Consider the following 20,543-nt stretch of genomic DNA (forward strand, 5'->3'; position numbering starts at 1 on the left):
TAAAAATGGAAACATATATTTTCTTCTCCTCCGTAATGTAGTTTTCCTTTACTCCATCCACATGAATTTCTTTAGTGTCTATAAGTCTTGGTGGAGATGATGTGGTCAGATAGAAAGCCCACAGATAGGTGGTTTTTCTGGGGGCCTGATGAGATGGCATCTGCTGTCTGAGGTTCACAGACTATGGACTGGCAGGGGCAGTAAGGTTCAAAGAAGTAGCTTAGTTTTGCAGTCACTCAGTACTAGGGGTGAGGTGGAAGCTTTGGTTAGGATAATAACCATGTAGTCCATGGGAGTCAATCAACAATGGGACATGGGGTCAGTCACAAAACATTCTGGATTCTTCAGAAAAGCTGAACAAGAAGTAAAGGACTGTGTGTTGGAACTCTGAGTTCCCCTATGATCATGTGCACCCAGGGTGGGGAAAAGGAAAGTTGTTTATGGTGCCATGGATTAAGCTTACAGTAGATACTTTGGATGCATGTGAAGATTTTCTGCCTGTCATGAAATATGAAACAATGAAGGTTTTGTTACCACTGACATTTAAGAAAAGTTTGCTTTTTGAAGAGAAGTGAAGCTCTGTGCTGCTTATGCACCTTGTTGTTTAAACACTGAGTATGTATAGACATAGAATATATATCAGACTGTATCCATGTCCTACAACCTTTTGTGAGTCTGCTGTGTGTTGTCAAATGAAGTATAATTTCTCAAATTGATAGGAGCAGAAAAACAGAGAAAAGCTTCTTTCTCTGGAACTTCCCTCCCAATTGCTTTATGGATGCTGGGAATTGAAAAAAGTCTCTTTCAAAAATTCCTTCTAGTCCTTCTGCCTGTAATATCACATTGGTGCCCTGTGCTTAAAAATTAATTCACAAGCTGCCTGTGGGTTGAAATGGATGAATCTATATGACACAAATTATTAGGTTTGTCCACCAGCATTGTAGGATGATATTTACTCTGACAGGTGGGCTTTGCTGCCACAGTCTGAGAGCTTTGTGGAACTAAACAGAATATTGTTGAATGTGTTAAAGTTAAGAGATCTTCTCAAGCAGATGAAGCACAATGGATTTGTATAATTGCAAAAGGTTAAAAGAAAGTAAACTTCTTAAACGTTTTCAATTTAAGTGCAATCTTTGGCATTTTTGCTTCATGGAAAATTGAAGTGACTTGAGCATCAAGCATGTTAATTTTCTAATAAAATTGTGTACTTACTGTTAAAATAAGCATATTGGATGTCTTGCATACTGTGTACCTCTTTCTGATCAGAGTAGCGAGATGCTCAAGAAATCCAGCTTAGTCTTTTTTTGTTTCGCTTTTTTCCATTCACTTTTTTGCACCATTCTTTTCTAATGAGATTCTTTAGTGATATGATTTGTTCCCAGTCACTGTCATGACAGGTAGTAGAGAAACCTGTTTCCACCCCTGTACACTTTCAAGTAATACATTGGCTTTAATGGTCTGCAAGTATCCAGGAAACGTTATCATGCCATGCATTTCTCTCCAAAGACAGATTCACTGCTTTTTGTGATGCACTATTTTAGTTCTAGGCTCCTATGTTGTCTTTTTCACTGCTTGTTTATTAAAGGTTAAGTGTGTTTTTTCTTCATCTAATACAACCATTTGTTGAGAGAGGAATGGAATTCCTTCCACTTGAAGGAAGTGGGGTGTAATCAATAACTTCTCTGTTCTGCTGTGTAATTCTGTAGAAACTTGTGGTGGAATTAAATTGCCAAAGTAGGTTGTTACTACCTTATAGAATGCTTCTACCTTGGCCAAAATTGTAGTACAGGTGCTGTGTAACAGTGGTCTGGAATGCTCAGTTTGCTTTGTACAAGCTGTCTGAACAGTATTTATTTAGTTATTTATTTGTACTGGTTTAAATTACAGATGCACAAAGATGACTTGCTGGTCTTATCACCCTAAAATTGTGCTCCTTGGAGCCCTGCTGCTGGCATATCTCTGCAGTGCACTTTCCTACATGTGTGTACATTAAAAGTAAATAATCACTTTGAAATCTTCCAGAAATAATAGTTGTTCTTGTACGCTGACCTGCTTAAACAAGAAGAAGTCAAACACCTGATTTTTTTCGTTTGCTTATATGACTATGTCAACTGCATGGGAACTAAAATACTGAATATGGAGACTATTGTATTTGAGAATGTGTTGCATTATTGCCTTTTACCCTGAAAATTAAGAGGTGGTTACGGCCACTTATCCATTTGCCTCCTGTTTTCCATGTTGCGTGTTGTCTTGCTCAGTGGAGAAGCTGAAGAACCAGTGGGACCACACGCAGCACAGCGTGGAGGTGCGGCAGCAGCAGCTGAGGTCCATGCTGGCAGACAGCCTGCAGTGGCACGAGCAGAGGCAGGAGATGGAGCACCTCATGGAGCAGGGTGAGATCCGCCTGAGGATGCTCCTGCAGGCCCCAAGAGAGACGCTCGCCAAACACATTGCAGAGAGCAAAGTAAGACCACTCGGGCTTTTTAATTCCATACCGCATTCCTGAGTCTGTGTAGTGCTACTGGATTCAATGGATGAGTGAATGTGCAATTTAGTTGTTGTGTTTCCTGTCTCTTTTTGGGCATTATATTTTCTTAATTGTCTATGGTTTTTAATATATCAGACTTCCCAAGAATCCCATTCCAGGAGGTAAACAGGTGGCATGTGTCTTTGAAAGCTCAGCTGAAATGAATATAATGTAGCATCAAAAAAATGATATTATGCAAAAAGCTTGAACCCCAGAACAATTGTAATTTAATTATGCTGCCACAGAATTGACTTAATAGAAATATCTAACAGTAGCTTAGTAAATCAAGGAATGGACTAAGGTATTTACAATTTCACTTCTGGTGGGTGCCAGGCTTTTTTTTTTATTATTCCATGCAATCTTTGATGCTTTTTATATCATGGCAAGCATGCTATGATAAATCTGTAAGTCTAGTGTCCTTTGTTCTGGTGGCTGTCAGAAAAAGGGCAGACTGTAGGTGGCACAGTATGAGAACTAAAGACACAGAGCAGTGAGGAGAGGCTCTTACCAGTGCAGTATTTAGAACAGGGATATAGCAGAGTTTTAAAATATATATATTCACAGAGGGGCAATATAGGGGTGCAGCTGGGTATGGAAAGAGGCAGGGAGAATGGTTGTGAGAGTTGATTACCAATCCATAGCTATTTAAGTACCCAGTAAAGTTGTGTGCTTTGCACAACTATCTGACTAATGTCTGTCTCTGTATAAGCAGGGAAATAGAAATGGACTATTCAGGCCCATGCCCAAACAGAAAGTTTGGCTATAATATGCAACTGGATATTATATATATATGTGTGTGTGTGTGCAAATAATATTTTTCATTTAGAAATAATCTTGAGTTTAGATTCTCTAAAGTCAAGGCATGTTGTAAATATCTTGCCACAATAAACAAATGTTTCTAAGGTATTTTCTTAATTTTAAACAAACAAAAAACCAAAACAAAAAATCCCCAAAGAATGCAATCAAATCCTCATACTGGATGTTTTGTTTATGCTGCTTATATTGCTATTATAATAATTCAAACTTATTCATGCTACTCAAAATACAGAAGTGTTTTTATTTCTGTTGGCAGCAGACTATAAAAGAGGATTTCTCTAACCTTTGGTGGTTCTGGCAAATACAAGTTTTTCTCACCTATTTCTGTTTTGATTAGTTCATTATCAGGACACTTAATAACTGTATATTTTCTCTTTAAGGTTTTACTCCTAGATGAAAAATGTGCACATTTTGCTTTTTAGAAAAGAGGAAAAAAGAGGAGTTTATAATATGTAAAAAAATGCATAATATGAGAAATAGTCTGATTTTAATGATTCATTTGGCATTGCTTTTTAGCTGTTAGTACAGGATTTGCACAGAGGTGACATCACAGTAGCAGCATTCAATGATCTTTCTAATAAGCTACTTCGAGAGTATCGTGATGATGACTCAAGGAAGGTGAAGGAAACCACTGACCAAATGAACACTTGCTGGGTTAATCTGAACCAAAGGTAATTACAAGGTTTCACTCTATTTGTAGCAGCTGGTGTCTTAGACTTGCATTCTCTGTATACATGTGTATTGTAGTCTCTTCTCTGTGTGCTTTGGTGCAGCATTTAGGGCTTCTGGGGATATTTAGTCAATTGCAGTCAAGCTCTTTTGATGATTGAACGTTCTCACAAGCTCACAATGAAAAGCTTCTGCATGTCTTCTCATTTATATGGTTTATTTTTAAGCAGAAAATGAAAGGACTTCTCATGTTTGGTTTCTGGTCTTCCTGTGGCTATTATGCTCCGAGTATATTTGAAAGTTCCTCTCTTATTCTTTATTGCTGGTACAATTTATGTATTTGTAGTTTGTTTTTGTCCTTCCTTTTCATAAGGCTCTAAGTGTTCAGCTTCATCTTCCCATGCATTAATTCCTTATGGCCTTTCATTTAATGGAAACTTCTACTGAATGGGGCTGTGCTTTGGGTTCTCAAGTGTAATTCTTCCAGTCCTCCCTCTAGAAAATACTTGTGCTGTAGGAACGGAGGCTTAATTGAAACTTCTTTCTATTCATCCTCTATTTAAGATGCATCTGCAGATATATCTCAATGAAAATGTGGTATTTTACTATGTAGAATCTTTTTCCTGCAAGGTAATCTAATTTCTGTAGAAATGCTTTTGAGTATATGGTATTGATAGACAATTAACATTTAGAATAGTGTCTGACTCTGAAATCTGTAAGTCTATATGCATTGTGGTTAGAGGGAGAGAAGACAAAATTGATCCTCTTTATGTGGGAGTGGGGAAGATGACAACTCAAGTCTATGTGTATGTATGTGCATATGGAAGAAGCAGCTGCTTTTGGAGTGGAATGTCAGTTAAAGGAATGAAAAGCCTACTTAGTAAAGCTTAAGGAGATGTCATCTCTTGAGGAGTGAGAGAAGAATGTTATGGAAATTGTGGAATTGTAGAATGGTTTAAATTGGAAGGGGCCTTAAAGATCATCCAGTTCAAACCTCCCTGCCATGGGCAGACCATAGTCCGCTAGATCAGACTGCTCAAAGCCCCCTTTAGTCTGACCTTGGACATTCCAGGGATGGGGCATTCACAGCTTCTCCTGTTCCAGTGCTTCACCACCCTCACAGTGAAGAATTTTTTCCTAATCGCTAATCTAAATATGCCCTCTTTCAGTTTAGAGCCATTATTCTTGTCCTGTCCTTATATGCCCTTGCAAAAAGTCCCTCTCCATGTTTCATCTGGGCCCCCTGCAGGCCCTGCAAGGTTGCTGTACTGTCCCTTGGGAGCCTTTGCTTCTCCAGGCTGAACAACTCCGATTCTCTCAGCCTTTCCTCATAGGAAAGAGATGCTCCAGCACTCAGAATATTCTGTGTTTCTCCTCTGGACATGCTTCAACAGGGCCACATCCTCCTTATGTTGGGGCCCCAGAGCTGGATGCAGCACTCCAGGTGGGGTCTCACCAGAGTGTAGTAGAGGTGCAGAATCCCCTCCCTTGCCCAGCTGCCTGTGTTGCTTTGGATGCAGCCCAGGACACAGTTGGCTTTCTGGGCTGCAAGCACACATTACTGGGTCATGTCCCTCCTCTCACCCACAAGCACCCCCAAGTCCTTCTCAGCAGGACTATTCTCAGTAAGCAGGTAATGAAGGAAGCAGAGTAGAATGTCATCTTATTCTTCCTTGGAGGAAAATAGTTCATCTGTCATTCTGTGCTTTGGATGTGGCAGCTTGTTTCTTAGTTAATTAGAGGATGAAGGGAAACAGCTACTTGTTGGATTAGCATTGACAGTAGACTAAAATTCTGTAGTAGTCTCATTCACATTCAGACTTTGCAGTGTTATGGCTAGAACTGGCATAAAACTGCCCACTACTCAGAGAAGGTGACCAGAAAGAACAGCTCCTGCCTGGGAGCCTCTAATTAGTTTTGAATCTGCTTAAAGTCTAAAATAATAAGCTACTGCATTTTGTTGTGTATAGCTGAAGCTCCTTAATTATCATTGTGGCTACTGTTTGAAGTCTGCAGCCTAAGGAAGGTGAATATCTGCTTTGTTTATTAACTAGTGGCAGAATGTAAAGGACAGCTCTGAGAGCCAGTGGGTAGTGGAGCTGCTCAATGTAACCCCATCTGAGCAGCACAGTAGAATTAAAAGGGGAGATCCTGCACAAAAGCACCTTTTCAACAAGATGAAGATTTTTATACTTGCTTTAAATGCAAGAAGTAGAAATACTGGTGATGAGGCTAACTTTTTGTGACAGATCTTGGGACATGTGGGGCTTTTACGTAGTGGACGTGTAGCCCTATGGCTTCTATAAGAATAAATCTCATATTGCTTTAAAATACCACTTTTTTCCCTTACTTGGAGGTCGTGGAAAGGGTCTTTAGTAACATCATCTGACAGTATTGTTGTCCTGGTCACCATAAGAGCACTACCAGGAAGACTGTAGCCATGGCATATAAAATGCAGGTGCTTATTTTAAAACTGTTAGCATTAAGAGATTGAAGCTTCCCAGCTTGACATTGTGTAAATTGGATCCTTTGCCCAGTGGCTATTTATGTTCTATTTTTATACTTTAGGGTGAAACTATAGTCATTCTATGTGTTTGTGCTGCCTTGGTAGTGGATTATAGTTGCTTTCTGTACTGTCTCAGATGTTAGTTTCTGAATTTCTTTTGATCACACACATGTATTTATGCATTGCAGATTTTTAGTATAAATCTCAAAAAATAATTGGGTGGAACAGAAAGCTGAAACAGAGCCATGAAAACTTCAATAATAGAATAGCAGTTTTTTTTCTTGGGTGTGTGTTTGCCAGTAGAATCTGTGTAGACTTTCTCCACTATCACTGTATTAAGTTAGCTGCATTTGAAAATAATTCTTCAGCTTCCCCTCACGTTTAGTTCTTGCAGTTTGGAAGATGTACAGATCCTGTGTCTTTTGAGTCTGATCTAATTGTGTCAGAATTATTTGAAAATCCGAGTTAGGTTTTTATAGCATGGGGTAGTTTTTAATCTGCAGTACAGAATTCTCCATTTTCTGTTTTATGTTTGAAGTCTTTACCAGCAGGAGGAGAGGAAAATATTTACATCTGTTCTCTTAAAGTGTTGCTCACAACTGCTGTACATGTCCTCTTTAAAACACCCATGTAATCCTAGAACGTTAGCTGTAAATTTGTATGCATTTAGTGACAGGATTCTTTTTCAACTTTAATTCAAATATATGGCAGCAGTGGATCACTAATAGGATTTCATTCTTTTCTTGAAGCTCCACCAAGCTGAAAGCTTGAGAAATTAAAACTCTAGGATGAAGACAATATTCTTCAATGAATGTTAACTTCAAAGTTCAGATTGTCTCAATTCCTATCTAATACATCAGTACTTAGACTTAGAGATCTGGGTCACTTACTGTTTCATCCTTTGGGGCTGTTCTTTTTCTTTGAAGGTCACCTTTATTACCAGTCTGTTCTTCCTGCTGTCACTCCTGTTCTTCCACCTTTGGCCTTAATCGCCTGCTAGGGAAGAAAATCCCTGCAGAGGGAGAGAGTTTTGAAGTTAGAGCTCATAACTGCTTTTACTTTACATTTTTCTCACAGTTCCTTGGTGTGCTCTAATTTTTTAGTTGGTGCTTATTATCTTTTCTGGGCAATATCTATCAAACTACTTATTATCCCTAGCATGCTACTTATTTTTTCCTCAAGACTGGGTGGTGAAGCATTCTAGCTGTAAGTGAGAAGCAAGAATGAAAGCTCCTTGCTCTCCTAGTCATTTGCTAGTACTCAAAACTTGGGCAAGCACAAAGTCAGGAATGATTCTTAAACTCTTATTTTGGATAAAGCAATTATTATGAAGTCATGGAAGACCTAAGCTCCTGAAGTAGGGGTTGCAATACTGTCTTTGTCCGAATTCTCTCTAAAAAATTCAGTTGATTATGCTAAAGGTTAGGAATGTGAGCCTGGCAGAATTGGTGTTGCATGAGAATTCCTCACAGTCCTTGAAAGAAAACAGCTTTGGCTTGTATCTGTCTCATGTGATGTGCTAGTAAACCAGGGTACTTGCTTTGAAATGTCTTCCTGAATGGCACTGAATGCCTTCTTTTCTAAAAGGAATATTTTAACTAGTTCTGAAATTCACAATTCCAAACATAGTTATTCCTTCGAACTGCTGAGCAGTACTTTTGTCACAGCATGATGAAGAGGAAAGAAAGCTGAAGTAGATGGGAGGATACAGGAGACACAAATTTGTGCCTGTCTGGAGAAACGTGGAAATACCAAATATGGAGTGTTTTGGCCTTGTCTGTCTTGAAATTAAATATCACTTTATCCCTAAAATCTTACAATATAGCTAGTGCTGATGTGAAAATAAAATTGAACTTTCTACTTACTCAGCAGAGGCATTCTAGCTGTTAGTTCTGTTGGAGGTTTCTCTACAGTGTGCTGGCGTGGGACAGCTTGTTTCTTTTGTCCTGATTTTGGGAGAAGGAATGTTGCAGAATAACAGCCTCAAATGGATGAAATTTAGTTGGTCATGCTTTATTAATGTTGCTAATCAGAGCTTTTAAAATTGCTGGCTATAATAGTTTCTCATCTGAGTTTCATTTCAGTCATTAGGAGACAGTACTGTTATGCAGAGCTGTAAGGTGATTTTTTTATTAGGAAATCGTTTGAAGTTGCTGATAACTTTAAATGTTCAGATTATATTGTTATTATGTGAAAAAAATCCCCTTATAGACAAACTTTAGTGTTTACATCAGTCATAAATCTTTTGGATGATTGAAAATTTGGACCATATTCTGCCAGTCTTTTTTTAGGTTTAAGTTTGAGCATTGCTTGACTGTTATGATGGCAGTGTATTATTGTTTGCTTGAGTGATAGTGTTACAAGTCCTGTCTTCTACCAGAGAGAACCAGACTTTTCATCCCTTAGCACTTTAACTCTTAAGGATTTATGGTAGGGTTTCTGCTCAGTGTAAAAAAAAAGAACAAAAATACCCCAAGCACTCAGTGCTTCTACTCCATGTGGTTTTTCTTGATGAGGAAAAGCCCATTTTCCACACATGAGAATAACACTTCTACCATTTGGGGTAGCATAAGTTGATGATAGCAACATTCTAAAGGGAAAGTCTAAGTTTTTAATTAATAACTGAGTTTTTTACTGGATACCTTTTTAAAAAGGTCTGTCAAATGTATAACGAGTTCAGGACATCTGTGAGTAGCTATAGATACACTAAAAACAGTGATATAAATAATGGTAAAACAAGCTGTACACATGTATGGTTTCTTACTAGAGATATCTTTCAGATTTCCTTTTAGTAGTTTCATTATGATGTATATAATGCTGTATGTTATTGGGGGGGGATATTCTGACACTTGTCTTGTTTTCAGAGCTGTCGACAGGCAGAATTTCCTGGAGACAGAGATGAAGACGGTACAGGCTTCACACAAGGATCTGGAGAGCTTCCTCAAGTGGCTTCAAGAGGCAGAGACCACAGTTAATGTTCTGGCAGATGCATCCCAGCGTGAGAACACTGTTCAGGACAGTGTCTGTATAAGGGAGCTCAGAAAGCAAATGCAGGTGAGAAACTAAATAATATTGCCCTTAGTCAGGTTTTCTCTCAATGGTAAATGTTATAAAGAAAAGCTATCTACTTGTATGGGGAAAGCTGCAGTCTTTTAAAAGGTGTTTCCTAAAACAGTGTTTTAGAAATTAGGTGTATGAAGGAAGCAGACTTGTCTTCCTGAGGTTTGAAGTACATATTTTTGTGTATGTCTTTGGCACTGAGGGCTCTTAAATGTCCTTGGAGGGTGACTGCATTCAGGAAGTGTACGCTTCATTAAACCAAGTCATGTTGTGTGATTGTCCAACCAAACAATTTAATCTACTTCCCTCCAAGTAAAGCCCTCCTGGGCTGCACTCTCTCCTATTTCTGTCTGCCACCTTCCTCCTGCTTTTTCAGCAACCCAAAAAGTTGTGCTTGGATTACTTCTCCCTCTCCTACTGCCCTGTAGCTCCCCAGCTGGCCTTCTTTCTTGTTCAGGCCCCAGATTGGAAACCTTAGAAATGATTGAGGAGTTTGACACCACTTATTACACCCTGCACTCTGTGTTTGGATTAATGTCATCTGTGGGTTTGAGCAGTTTATAATGAAAATAATATGTTGCTTTTAGTAGTGGTCTTAATATGAACATCTATGCCAAATTGAAATGAAACAAGGCTGTTATAAGTATCTGATAGCAAGCTGTTCTTTTTAATCATAGTGAAAAGCACAATATTTTGTGGAAGTTTGTATCTGTTGAAAATGATGTCACTCACCAACGTTCAAATGATTCTTGTCAGTTAGGTAACTTATCTGTAAAGATAAGGCTTTTTGTGAAATGCTGAGACTAGTCTGTAGTGGTGACCCCTAGAATTTAATGTTATGCTTTCTATTGGCCCCACTCCCAACTACTGTAATGTAGTGGAGGTGGAAGAGATACAACAGGGCACTAACAACAGAAGGCAGTGCTATGTGTAAGTAGACTTATTTCTGCATTATCTTGCATTCTGTGTAGTCAATCACACCAGCTAGCTGTTATTTCACAGCTTGTTTGTTGGCTCTGTATGGCTGTGAAGCACTGTGAGTGTGGAAGGTTGTTTGCCATTCTTTGTTGTGCTGCAATCTGATGAAAATTGCCTGAGTTGTACTGTGTGAGGGGAAAACTGTTGGGCAAGACTGCCTGCTGTGAGAGAAGGAGAAGGTCTATAACCAGCTCCTGACTGCACGTTGTCCTGTCTTGTAACAGCTGAAAAGGCAGCTGGAGGTGCTGGGGCATGACCTCCGCTGGTTCAGCATCCCAGGACCTGATATTGTCCATCTCTTTCTGAAACTGTATGTTTCTACACACTGGGCACATCATTTAACTCACCCATGACTTTACATAATTTAAGCCTTTTCTGGCTACCTTAGGAAGGGAAGTAGAGCACGTCAAAGACTCTCACAGCGTAATGACTTCCGGCATAAACTTTGTCCCCTATCATCTTAAAATCTTACTTTAAATGTAATTAAGATGACACATAATGTCATTCATATCATGACACCGGCAAACACTCCAAAATTACTGTTTGTTTTCAAATTTGTTGCAGTTCTGAAAACAAAATGAAGCTCTGACATCTTGCTGTATTCTAAGAGGTCAAGCCCACTCCTTTGCAAGTTCTTAAGCTTGTTGTCTGATTAAACAAAGATCATCTCCTGTTCTTCCCCCATTATGTGGTATAAAATAACACTGTTGTTCTCTTGGCACTTGTTGAATATTTAAGTAGAATATTTAAGGTTTTAAGGTTAGTGTTTAAATGGTTTTAAGAAAAATGCAGGGATTATAACCTTCTCTGCTCTGTGTGAAGATGCCTCTGCTCCCAAGGCCTGTGCATTAACTAAAACTTAACTATGAGTTTAAGGTGTGATAGATTCCAGGTGAGATGACCTGAATCTAGACAAAATATGATGACTTTGTTGTTGCTGCTGTTGTTACATGTCAGGCATTTTGAAAATAGGATAATCTGTTAAACTGGCATCTGTGCATGGATGGGAGGACTATCCTCCATTACATTTTGGGCCTAACTTGTTTGGCTGCAGCTGAAGCTACTCTACAGTGGAATCAACAATCTGAGCACTGAAGCCTTGTTTTGCCTTTCACTGTGATACCTGAGGCCAGCAAAAGTACTGTGCAAATAATGCAGACTTTAAGTGTGGTAGCAATGTCTTTTCAAAAAGGAGGAATCCACAATTATATCATCAGTCAGTTCAATTAATTCTCTCAGTATCTAAATGTTGTAGAAGACTTTCCATTCAGGTTAGTGCTGAAATGCTTCAGTCTGTGTTGAAAAAATTTTGGCAGTGACTTAGAAGAGATTGAAACCTAACTTGAAAAAAGATGCAGAAAATAAGCTAGGAAATAGTAAGAAGTAATAAAATATATGTGAAGTCCTATGCCTACAGATGTGAAGGTCTTCAAAATAATTCAAAGATTTTGTTTTGTTGTAAAGGAAGTTACTGTAAGTAGTGGCCAACTATTTGTCTCACTGCTTGATTCAGACTTGTAGATTGAAAGATTGGGAAGATGAAAAGCAGAACTGAAGTAAGGAGGGTATGGGCTGTGAGGTCCCTCTTACACAGAAGAGGTTTGAGCTTTTGCACAGTCATTTCTGAATTCTTCCATTGTTTCAGAATATTACTGCTTCATAGGTTTCCTTAAAAGACATTTGGTAAGAGCATGTCAGCTAATCATGGTAGGCTCAATCTGGAAGGTTAAAGAAGCAGACTTCTGGTGGGAATGGATGGAAGCCATGGCATGCAGAGGAACAGTTCAAATAAGTGGTGAAGATGAGAAAAGACAGCGTGAAGGTAAAAGGTGAATTCACCAGTATGGCAAGATTTCTGTATGCAGGGTGGAATTTGTTTATCTGTTTACTCAAAATGATGATGTTATTGTTGTGGACAGATCAAGAAGAAAGCAGAGCACAGGGAAATGGGGTTTATGTGAGGAGTAGTAGAAACACTGTTTCTGTCTTAGAAATAAGGATGAAAAGGTTGTCTTCTCAGAATTGGATGGGAAGGGGTTTTTAAATGTCCTATATGAAGAACCTGAACCTTGCATTCATCTCCTTTGTAGGAAAGTGCCTTAGAAGAGGCAGAGCAGTGTATATGCACTGACATCTAAGCTGTGCATTATTTCAGATCATACCAACTTGTCAGGATAGCTGTTGCCTGCTTATTGTGCTGATTGATGTACTTGAAGCATGTAGGTACCTTTTCATGTGGAAATATGCACTTTAGATCATATGATCAGTGCTCCACCTTCTGTGTTCAGGCCTCCCTGAACCTTTGCTACAGCACCCCTCTGATACAGGTTTAAGTAAATTCCTCAAAGTACCTTTGGAAGCAATGAGTAGTTGGCTCTGGTTATGCTGTGGTTTTGCCACAGCATGTTGGCTGTATTGCATTGGGAGTGCCTTGCTGGTAGTAACATACTTCCATGCTCTTGAACATCCTACTGTCATCCTTAGATGGCTTAAATAATTCTGCTTTGTCATGGAAAATACATCAGAATTATGTTAGCTCTTTGGATTCAGGGATGACTTAGAGAAGGGAGTTGATGATGCAACTGTATGCTTTTATTTTGTCAAAACCCTATTTTTCTCTTGTCTAAAGTCATTCAAGAAAACATTTAATTGGAAATGGCTTGTGAAAAACATTGTTACTTTCTGGTGCAAGTGAGAATCCTTTGAGATCCCTTTGACTAAATAAGCTTTAAGAGACTTTTTACAGCAAGAGGTTTACCCCCTGCAGTTTTCCTTTTTCTGTTGGGTAATCTAGTTTTGAGAAATGCCTATGTGATTTATTAGCCTTTAACGTATGGCTGATATAATTAGGGCAGGTATCCCTGTGCTCCTCTCTCAAGATTTATAACACAATCTGTTATTCACTCACTCCACAGCTCTGCCAGAGCTGCGTTCAGCCTGAGAACGAGAGCATCCTTTCCCAGAGTGAGGGAGCAAACACTCAGTCTGCCTATAGAAAGCAGCTACTAGGGAAGAACAACTGTTGTGATACACTGGAGCTGTCTTCCTGAAGGAATTCTTTTTTTGTTCCTGCAGCTTTCAGGCTTAAATTAATAACCTTTTTCTGGCTGTTTAGTGCACTCCTGAACAGTGGCAGACGATCGGCTGCTCAACTTCATTTACCCTCTGCAAAAGCAGAGCTGAGCAGTACTGATTAGAAGAATCTGCAAAGGCTGGGGTTTTTTTTGCATTTGTTTTGTGGGGTTATTTTGGGAGAAAAACTTATGCTATATCAATCTTCTTTGCCTTTGAAACGTATAAAGCCTGTAGCTTGCAAAAGCAGTCCTGGAAGAGAGCATGCTCAGAAAGCTGGCAAATCATTGTCCAGTGACCGGGAGGAAATGATAGTTGCTCTTCATTTATAATGCAAATTCTGAGGTATCTTCAGAAGTGTGGCAAACTTAAAATGATGGCTGTGGTGAGAACCTCTCTTCAGAAAGTTGTGGTGTTGTTGCATCGTTTACAGAGGATGGCAGTTTCTTCTCCCCGTTACCAGAAGCTTTGTAAGGTAAGAAATGCAAGCCCTAAATGTCGAGTGTGTGTATTGCTAACTCTGTCTTTCTGAGATAAAAAGAAAAGAAAGTGAGCATGGGATGAGTGTCAAAAATCATCTAGGCTATCTAGTGTTTTTAAGCCTGTAATGCTCTGCATGTGTGTTTTGTTAAAAATGCAATACAAAAAAGCCACCAAAACAAAACAACACTGTCCTTGTCAGTGTGATCAATTTTGTTTAAAAAAGTGCTCTCTTGCCTACCATTTAGGTGTCTCGAAGGAAACTGTTATGTTCAGTGATTTTTTTTTTTTTTTTTTTTTTTTTGTTTTTTTTTATTTTATTTTTATTTTATTTTGTAAAATACTACCAGTTCTTTTCCCAGGGAGTTAGTTACTTCTTGGTAAACATGATTCTTTAACTCCTGTCTACTCATTATGTAAAATAACTGTGTTTTTCTATGCCCAGTTCTTTTTCTTTTGAGCTTTATGAAACTTTTAATTAGGAATGAGTTCAGCAGACTTAATACGCAGCCATTAATTTCTGCCTTCACCGACCAAGCTCTTTCAGTTTAGAAAAAAAAGGAAAAGTTGAAGAAAAAGCATGTTGACATAGGCTAGCACTTATTCCTATTTTTGCTGGCACCTGTTTTGGTGGCTGATTGTTTCTATTTCCAGAGATGGTGTTTACATTTTGTTTTTTTTCACAGGCTCAGTAGATCTGAACCTTAACACTATGGTGATTATCTAGGATACCTGGTAAAATTCACTTTTAAAAGTAGTTTGATCACTCACCAGATTAAAATAAGTAAATAACATTGCTGAACTTCTAACTGATCTGTAAAATCCATGAGTTAATACTGCTGCAGTGTTGGTGCCTGTGTGAGGTGGTCATACTGTGCTAATATTATTGAACTTTTAATATAAGGTTTCTGTCTTGAAACTTTGCAAAATTATAAAATTTGATCGATCTTCAGCTGTATATATACTGACAGAACATTACATAAATTCTCTATTTGGGTGCCTTTTAAATAGTTTTTTTCTTCTTGCTGCTTATGATAATTTAAAAGTGGCTGTCTGTTTTTTGATGAAAATATGTTTCGCATACAAGGTGTGGGAGAACCAAAGTCTTGTTCTGATAATAAAGCAAAGCCACCTTAACTCATCCTACCTGCTTTATTCTGAAATGTGCTTTGTGTTGTAAGGAATTAAAAAATTGCATCAAGTGAGAGAGATCCCATCCTTAGAGTAGGGTTTGAAAGTCAAGAAAAGTATCATGCAGGATGCTGTTTGTAACAGTCAAGCTTGTACATGAAGTTCTAGCATATGGGAAAAAACATTTTCTTCCAATGGCTGTTTAGGTGTGCTTTACCAAGCTGTGCAATAGATGCATCTTGATTGTGAAGAATGAGAGACAGTAGTTTGTGTACATGCAAGCAGTTTTAACAAGCATTCCTCACTTGTTCTTGTCTATCAGTTGTCATTAAACAGCCTGTTTGCATTCATGAATAAAGCAGATCTTTTTAATAATGTAAAGATTGGGATATAATTGCCTGTTTAGTCACATTTTTTTGTATAAACTTGTTTATAAAATGTTTGTCAAGCCACTGTTTAGTGACTCTTACAGTAATAATTATTTGCTAATTAGCCTGAGAGCCCAGTAAATGGTTGCATACTTAATTTGTTGAATGTAATTCTACCCAAGGGGTAGCGAAAAAATCTTCTAAAAGGCTGTTATTAAAATACATTTTCTGATTGAGAACCCATGCAGTAATAGCCTTGGGAATTACACATTGCTTAAAATTACACAGTATATGGGTTTTTTTGCTTGTTAAAAAGTCATGTGGCTTAGTTTTTCAGGTGTCTGTGCTTAGTTTACTGAAGGTAGAATTGTTGGTCTTCTTGTAGAATTAAATCAGACAGTAATTGAGGAGGGGAAAAAAATGGTTTACGATCCCAGTCACTTCCAGCAGGTGTCAATGTAAGGCAATGATAGATGGAAGTCTGGTGATGGAAATGTTAATGCTTAGATGAGAAGATGTGTGGAAATTACTAAAAGCAACCATGACAGCATGTCAGGAAGGATTTCTTGTAGTGCTCTGTATGCTCCTGTCTTTAGAATGTCAGGTGTTTGTACGTGTCTTGTGCACTCTGTGGATATGCTGGTATAGTTCAGATCTGCAGAAGAGAAGCTATTTGCTATTGTGTATGAATTATTGCATTGTATCCAGGGTAGATGCTTCATGAACTACATCTAAATGTTTCATGTGAAGTGTCCTCTGAAGCATAGCAGAGGGCCAATAAAATATTTAAGACGAATTCTTGAAGTTTAGTGTTTGTTTTAAACTGCACTGTTTATGAAGGAAAAAAGTAAGGCTTTTTTATTTAACTGTACTGGGAAAAGTCATAGTTCCTTTTAACAGCCTGGTATGGTAGTAGCAATCAGCATTCATAGTCCACATTTTGAAAATTTCTTTATAGTTAAACCAAAAATAAACACTTTGTTGACATATTACAGCATGACTGAGAAACACAAAATCCCAGGTTTAGGATATTTCTTCTGTTGCTGCCTTTTCTTTCACAAATTTCTTCACACCAAGGTGAGTTTTGGCAGATAGACTTTTTTGCTTGTTGCTATTTGAGTATTTTACCTTTAGATTAGTGGCATACCAGGGCAAAAGGTCTGCACTTGGCATTGTGTTGTCAGTATGTAATAAGTTTTGCTTTATTGTTGTTAGCAGCTTTGTTTCAAAACTCTAGTGTGAGACTTTGATGCTGATAATGAACAATCAGAAAACTGTTGTATGGGCTGTCATCTGCTCTGTGTTCTTGCTAATACATTTGTTCCTTAAAGAAAAATGTTTATTAGTTATATACAACTAGCTCAGACTAGAATAAATTTATAAAAGAAAAAGTAATTTTAAGGTACAAATTGATAGATCTTTTCTGAGAGACCAGAGCTACAACTTAAAAAAAAAAAGTAGAGAAGTGTGAAACTTTTAAGTTCCCTGATGGAAGGTAAAGAGTAGTGCAACTCTGGCAGACAGCTAAATGATTACCTTGAAATATGTATTCTGCTTGTGGAATTTGACTATTGTATTTTTGAAACACACTGCTAGCATTCAGGGACTGGAGCATTCATCTACTGGAAAACAGGCTGAGGAACATACCTAGTTGCAGAAGGTGTTTCTCTGCCTTTTTCTCTCACTTTTTTGATAAATTCTTGAGAAGAACCTGCTTTAAAAATAAATAAATATTCAACTCCCTTCATATAAAATGTCAAGTCTCAAACCTGATCCGACATGAGTCTTCATGTGGTAACTTAGGTGAGTTTCTGACTTCCTCAGCTATCAAGTACATCAGAAACACGTCTCCTGAGGTTTTTTTAAATAAATATATAACTTAAAATACAGTCCTCTCATTTTATACCTTTTTAAATGGCTAATTTATAAAATTGCAGGAATTTAGAAGCACAGTGAATGCTGGGGTCAGCCAAAACTTTTTTTTGCTTGATACTGGTGATGCATTTCAAAAGACATTTACATCATGTTGAATTTTGAGAGTAGCAGTAAAATATCTGTTCCTATGAAATTTTGAAAAAAAAAAAAAAAAAAAAAAAAGGTCATGAGGCAGGCAAAAAAAAAGCCTGTAAGGCTGTGTTGAGAAATGTGTAGGTTAATCCTAGTTCCAATGAATTCAACAAAGATATGTTTTTTAATGTTTACATGACTTAGAGTTTATTTAGAAAATAAATCATTGGCACTTGACGTATTCAGGTATAAAATACAGTTAACCAAGTGTGGATGAGGAAGGAGCAGCAATGTAGTACATTCATTGGACAGCAGAAGTGAGAACAGAAGTTAATTTTGGAAATGTGTTCTGAAGTAGGCTACTGTATTAAGCAGGTTGTTGATTGGAAAATGAAGCAGTGTCGTCAAAAGCATTGCTAAATTATGCAGACAGTTTCTTTTTTTAGATGAGAAAGTCCAGACTGCCTGATATGGTTCTAGTTGTATAAAGGACATTCTAATTAGATTTAGGTCTACAAAAAAATCTTATTGAAGGGAGGAGGGCAGAATTAAAGAGAGCCTTGGATAGTAATGACTATTATCTAATAAAATACAATGAGGCTAGAAGTGAACTGATAAAAACAAAATGGCTATTTTGAAAAAGATGTATTAAATAATATCTAATGATCAGCCTCTCAGGAGTTCAGGAAGTAAATGAAGGTTGGAAATGACTATTCAGTAAGTCAAAAGATATGAAAACTAGAAATATGGACAAGAAATTAAAGTCCAGTTGGAAATATAATAACTATAATGGAATTCAGTTCTCCATTGCTATCAAATTGCACCTTTGTATATACTGTCATTGATGGACAAGCACAATTAGGGACTTTGGTGTGTAGGCAAGATGTTGTTAACAGTTAGCATGTTATTTACTGATTGATTTCCTTTGTACTTTTGGAAGGAAAAAAAGTAAGTGGGATATTGGAGGGATATTTTCATGTTTTGACAGGTCAGAGATCCTCAGAACTCCCATGCACATCCTAGGATAGTGTAAGTTGGTTCATGAGGAAAGGTGTGGATTCTGGTTGTGATTTGAGTTGGAGTGTAGAAGAACGACCAGAATTTCAAAGAGAAACTTGTAGGTAAAGTTACTGGGAAGACCTTTTGATAGTGAGACTTAAGAGCTTGCTAAGTGTCTTTCCTCAAGGACTCCTGTGTCCTCAATCCTTAATAACATTAATAATCATCTCCCAATGCAATGGCTTACTTCAGTAAGGCAGTTCCAAGCATAAAAGACAAGATGGTGATTGTGAAGAGCCATCATAGGTTTTGAGAAGGGTGCCCAAGCTGTTTTCTTTCTGAGAGAAAGTTGTTGCTGTGTCTTTGGGTGTAGGGCAAGCAGTACTGTTCCCTGGTCATGATTTTAGAAAGACTTTGGATGCACTCTCACAGCTGCATCAGAGATATGGACAAGACAGATGAGCCAAAAGGTGGGAAGACATCCCTCAAGGGATGGAGCAGAGACTGATACAGTTTAGCATGAATCCAGAGTGGGATGGAGTGGACTCTCAGCAGATTTGTGGATGATCCTAGATGATCCTTGTGGAGGAACAGTTTTGTTCCCTTTCCTTGGGGCCTCAAGAGGGAGGGATGGCCTGACAGGAACCCCATGAATTTTTTTTAAAAAGCCCCCAGTAAACCCAAAGCCAATTCTTGCACCTGAGAAGGAGTAACCCAATGCATTGGTATAAATGTGAGAAGGATAGCAGCCAGACAGGAAGAAGTGTTTATGTTTTTCTACTTAACACTCATGAAGTCATGTCTGGAATACCACGGTTGGCTTCAGGCCCCCAGTTTGACAGATAGTGAGAGACTGGGGAGAGTGCAGTGCTTGGAGCACATGATGTAGGAGCAGCAGGGGAGCTGACTTCATTTAATTTGGGAGTGAGAAGGCTCCAGGAATTTCTAGCTGCTGTCACTGCATACCTGGTGAGTTGTTACTATAAAAGATGGAGCCAGGCTCTTGGAAGGGACCTGTGGAAGGAAAAGAGGCAGTGGGAATAAACTGCAGCAAGGAATTGGGTGTACAATTCTGCACAGGAGGTATAACTGTGCACTGGAGTGGGTTGCCCCCCCCAAAAAAAAAAAAGGCTGTTATGTTTCCATCTCAGTGGTATTAACACTTGTAGTGGAGAAGGCCCTTAGCAGCAGACCCAGCTTTAAAACTGGTTCTTAGAATTGGCAGGAGGTTTGACCTCCAGAGGTCTTCCAACTTGCAATTTCTATGATTCTTTGTGCTACTGCCCGATTAGCTTTTAAGTGAAGACTAAAATAGGCAAAATGATAGTGCAGCAGTTTTCAGCTGTGGGTTCCTCTCTTGCTATGAAAAGGAGCTTCATGATTCTATTCCATGTGAAAAAATTCTGTGCTGAATTTTGATGTAATTCTCTGCCTGCTATGAGTCTGCTGAACAGCCACAGCATGTACTCATTTGCAAATCCTTTTGCTGTAGTCTAACCTCAGTGGTGGTAATGCAGTACAGTCAGGCACTTGGTGCATATCTGAATTATGTGCCTATGATTAGAAGGCGTTTTAATATAGCATAAGACTTTGTCATCTAACCTTCCCCCCACTTCTGCATTTTCAGATAATGTTTTCAGAACTAAAGCAGAATACAGAAAGGTTTTGCACTCTTGAGTGATGGGGCTGATCTAATTGAAACCACTTTGTTTTGTCATTTTTCTAATTAGGATCCGTGCCAAATAAAACTGTATAATAAATGGGTACATTATTGTAAACCCTTGTCCTCTATGTATCGGGCAGCTTCTCTAGAAATAGAATAGTTTCTTTAAGGTGAAATAACAAGGAAAAACAAAATGGGAAAGGACATAAAGCTTCAGAATTTCGGTATTCTTAAGTGCTGCACCAGTCATTCCTATTTGCAAACAAA

At 38.3% G+C, this 20,543-nt stretch overlaps 1 protein-coding gene across 4 annotated transcripts in view; it reads left to right on the forward strand.

Moving 5' to 3' along the window:
- Positions 1-20,543, forward strand: part of UTRN (utrophin) — a 329,881-nt gene that overhangs the window by 143,573 nt on the left and 165,765 nt on the right. For all 4 annotated transcript variants that reach the window (XM_056488825.1, XM_056488823.1, XM_056488826.1 and 1 more), the window contains 3 exons: positions 2,259-2,464; positions 3,860-4,014; positions 9,383-9,572. In XM_056488825.1, coding sequence (XP_056344800.1) covers positions 2,259-2,464; positions 3,860-4,014; positions 9,383-9,572 — 551 coding nt within the window. The remainder of the gene's footprint in view (positions 1-2,258; positions 2,465-3,859; positions 4,015-9,382; positions 9,573-20,543) is intronic.

The sequence above is a fragment of the Oenanthe melanoleuca genome, chromosome 3 (assembly GCF_029582105.1).
Source record: "Oenanthe melanoleuca isolate GR-GAL-2019-014 chromosome 3, OMel1.0, whole genome shotgun sequence".
Lineage (NCBI taxonomy): Eukaryota > Metazoa > Chordata > Aves > Passeriformes > Muscicapidae > Oenanthe > Oenanthe melanoleuca.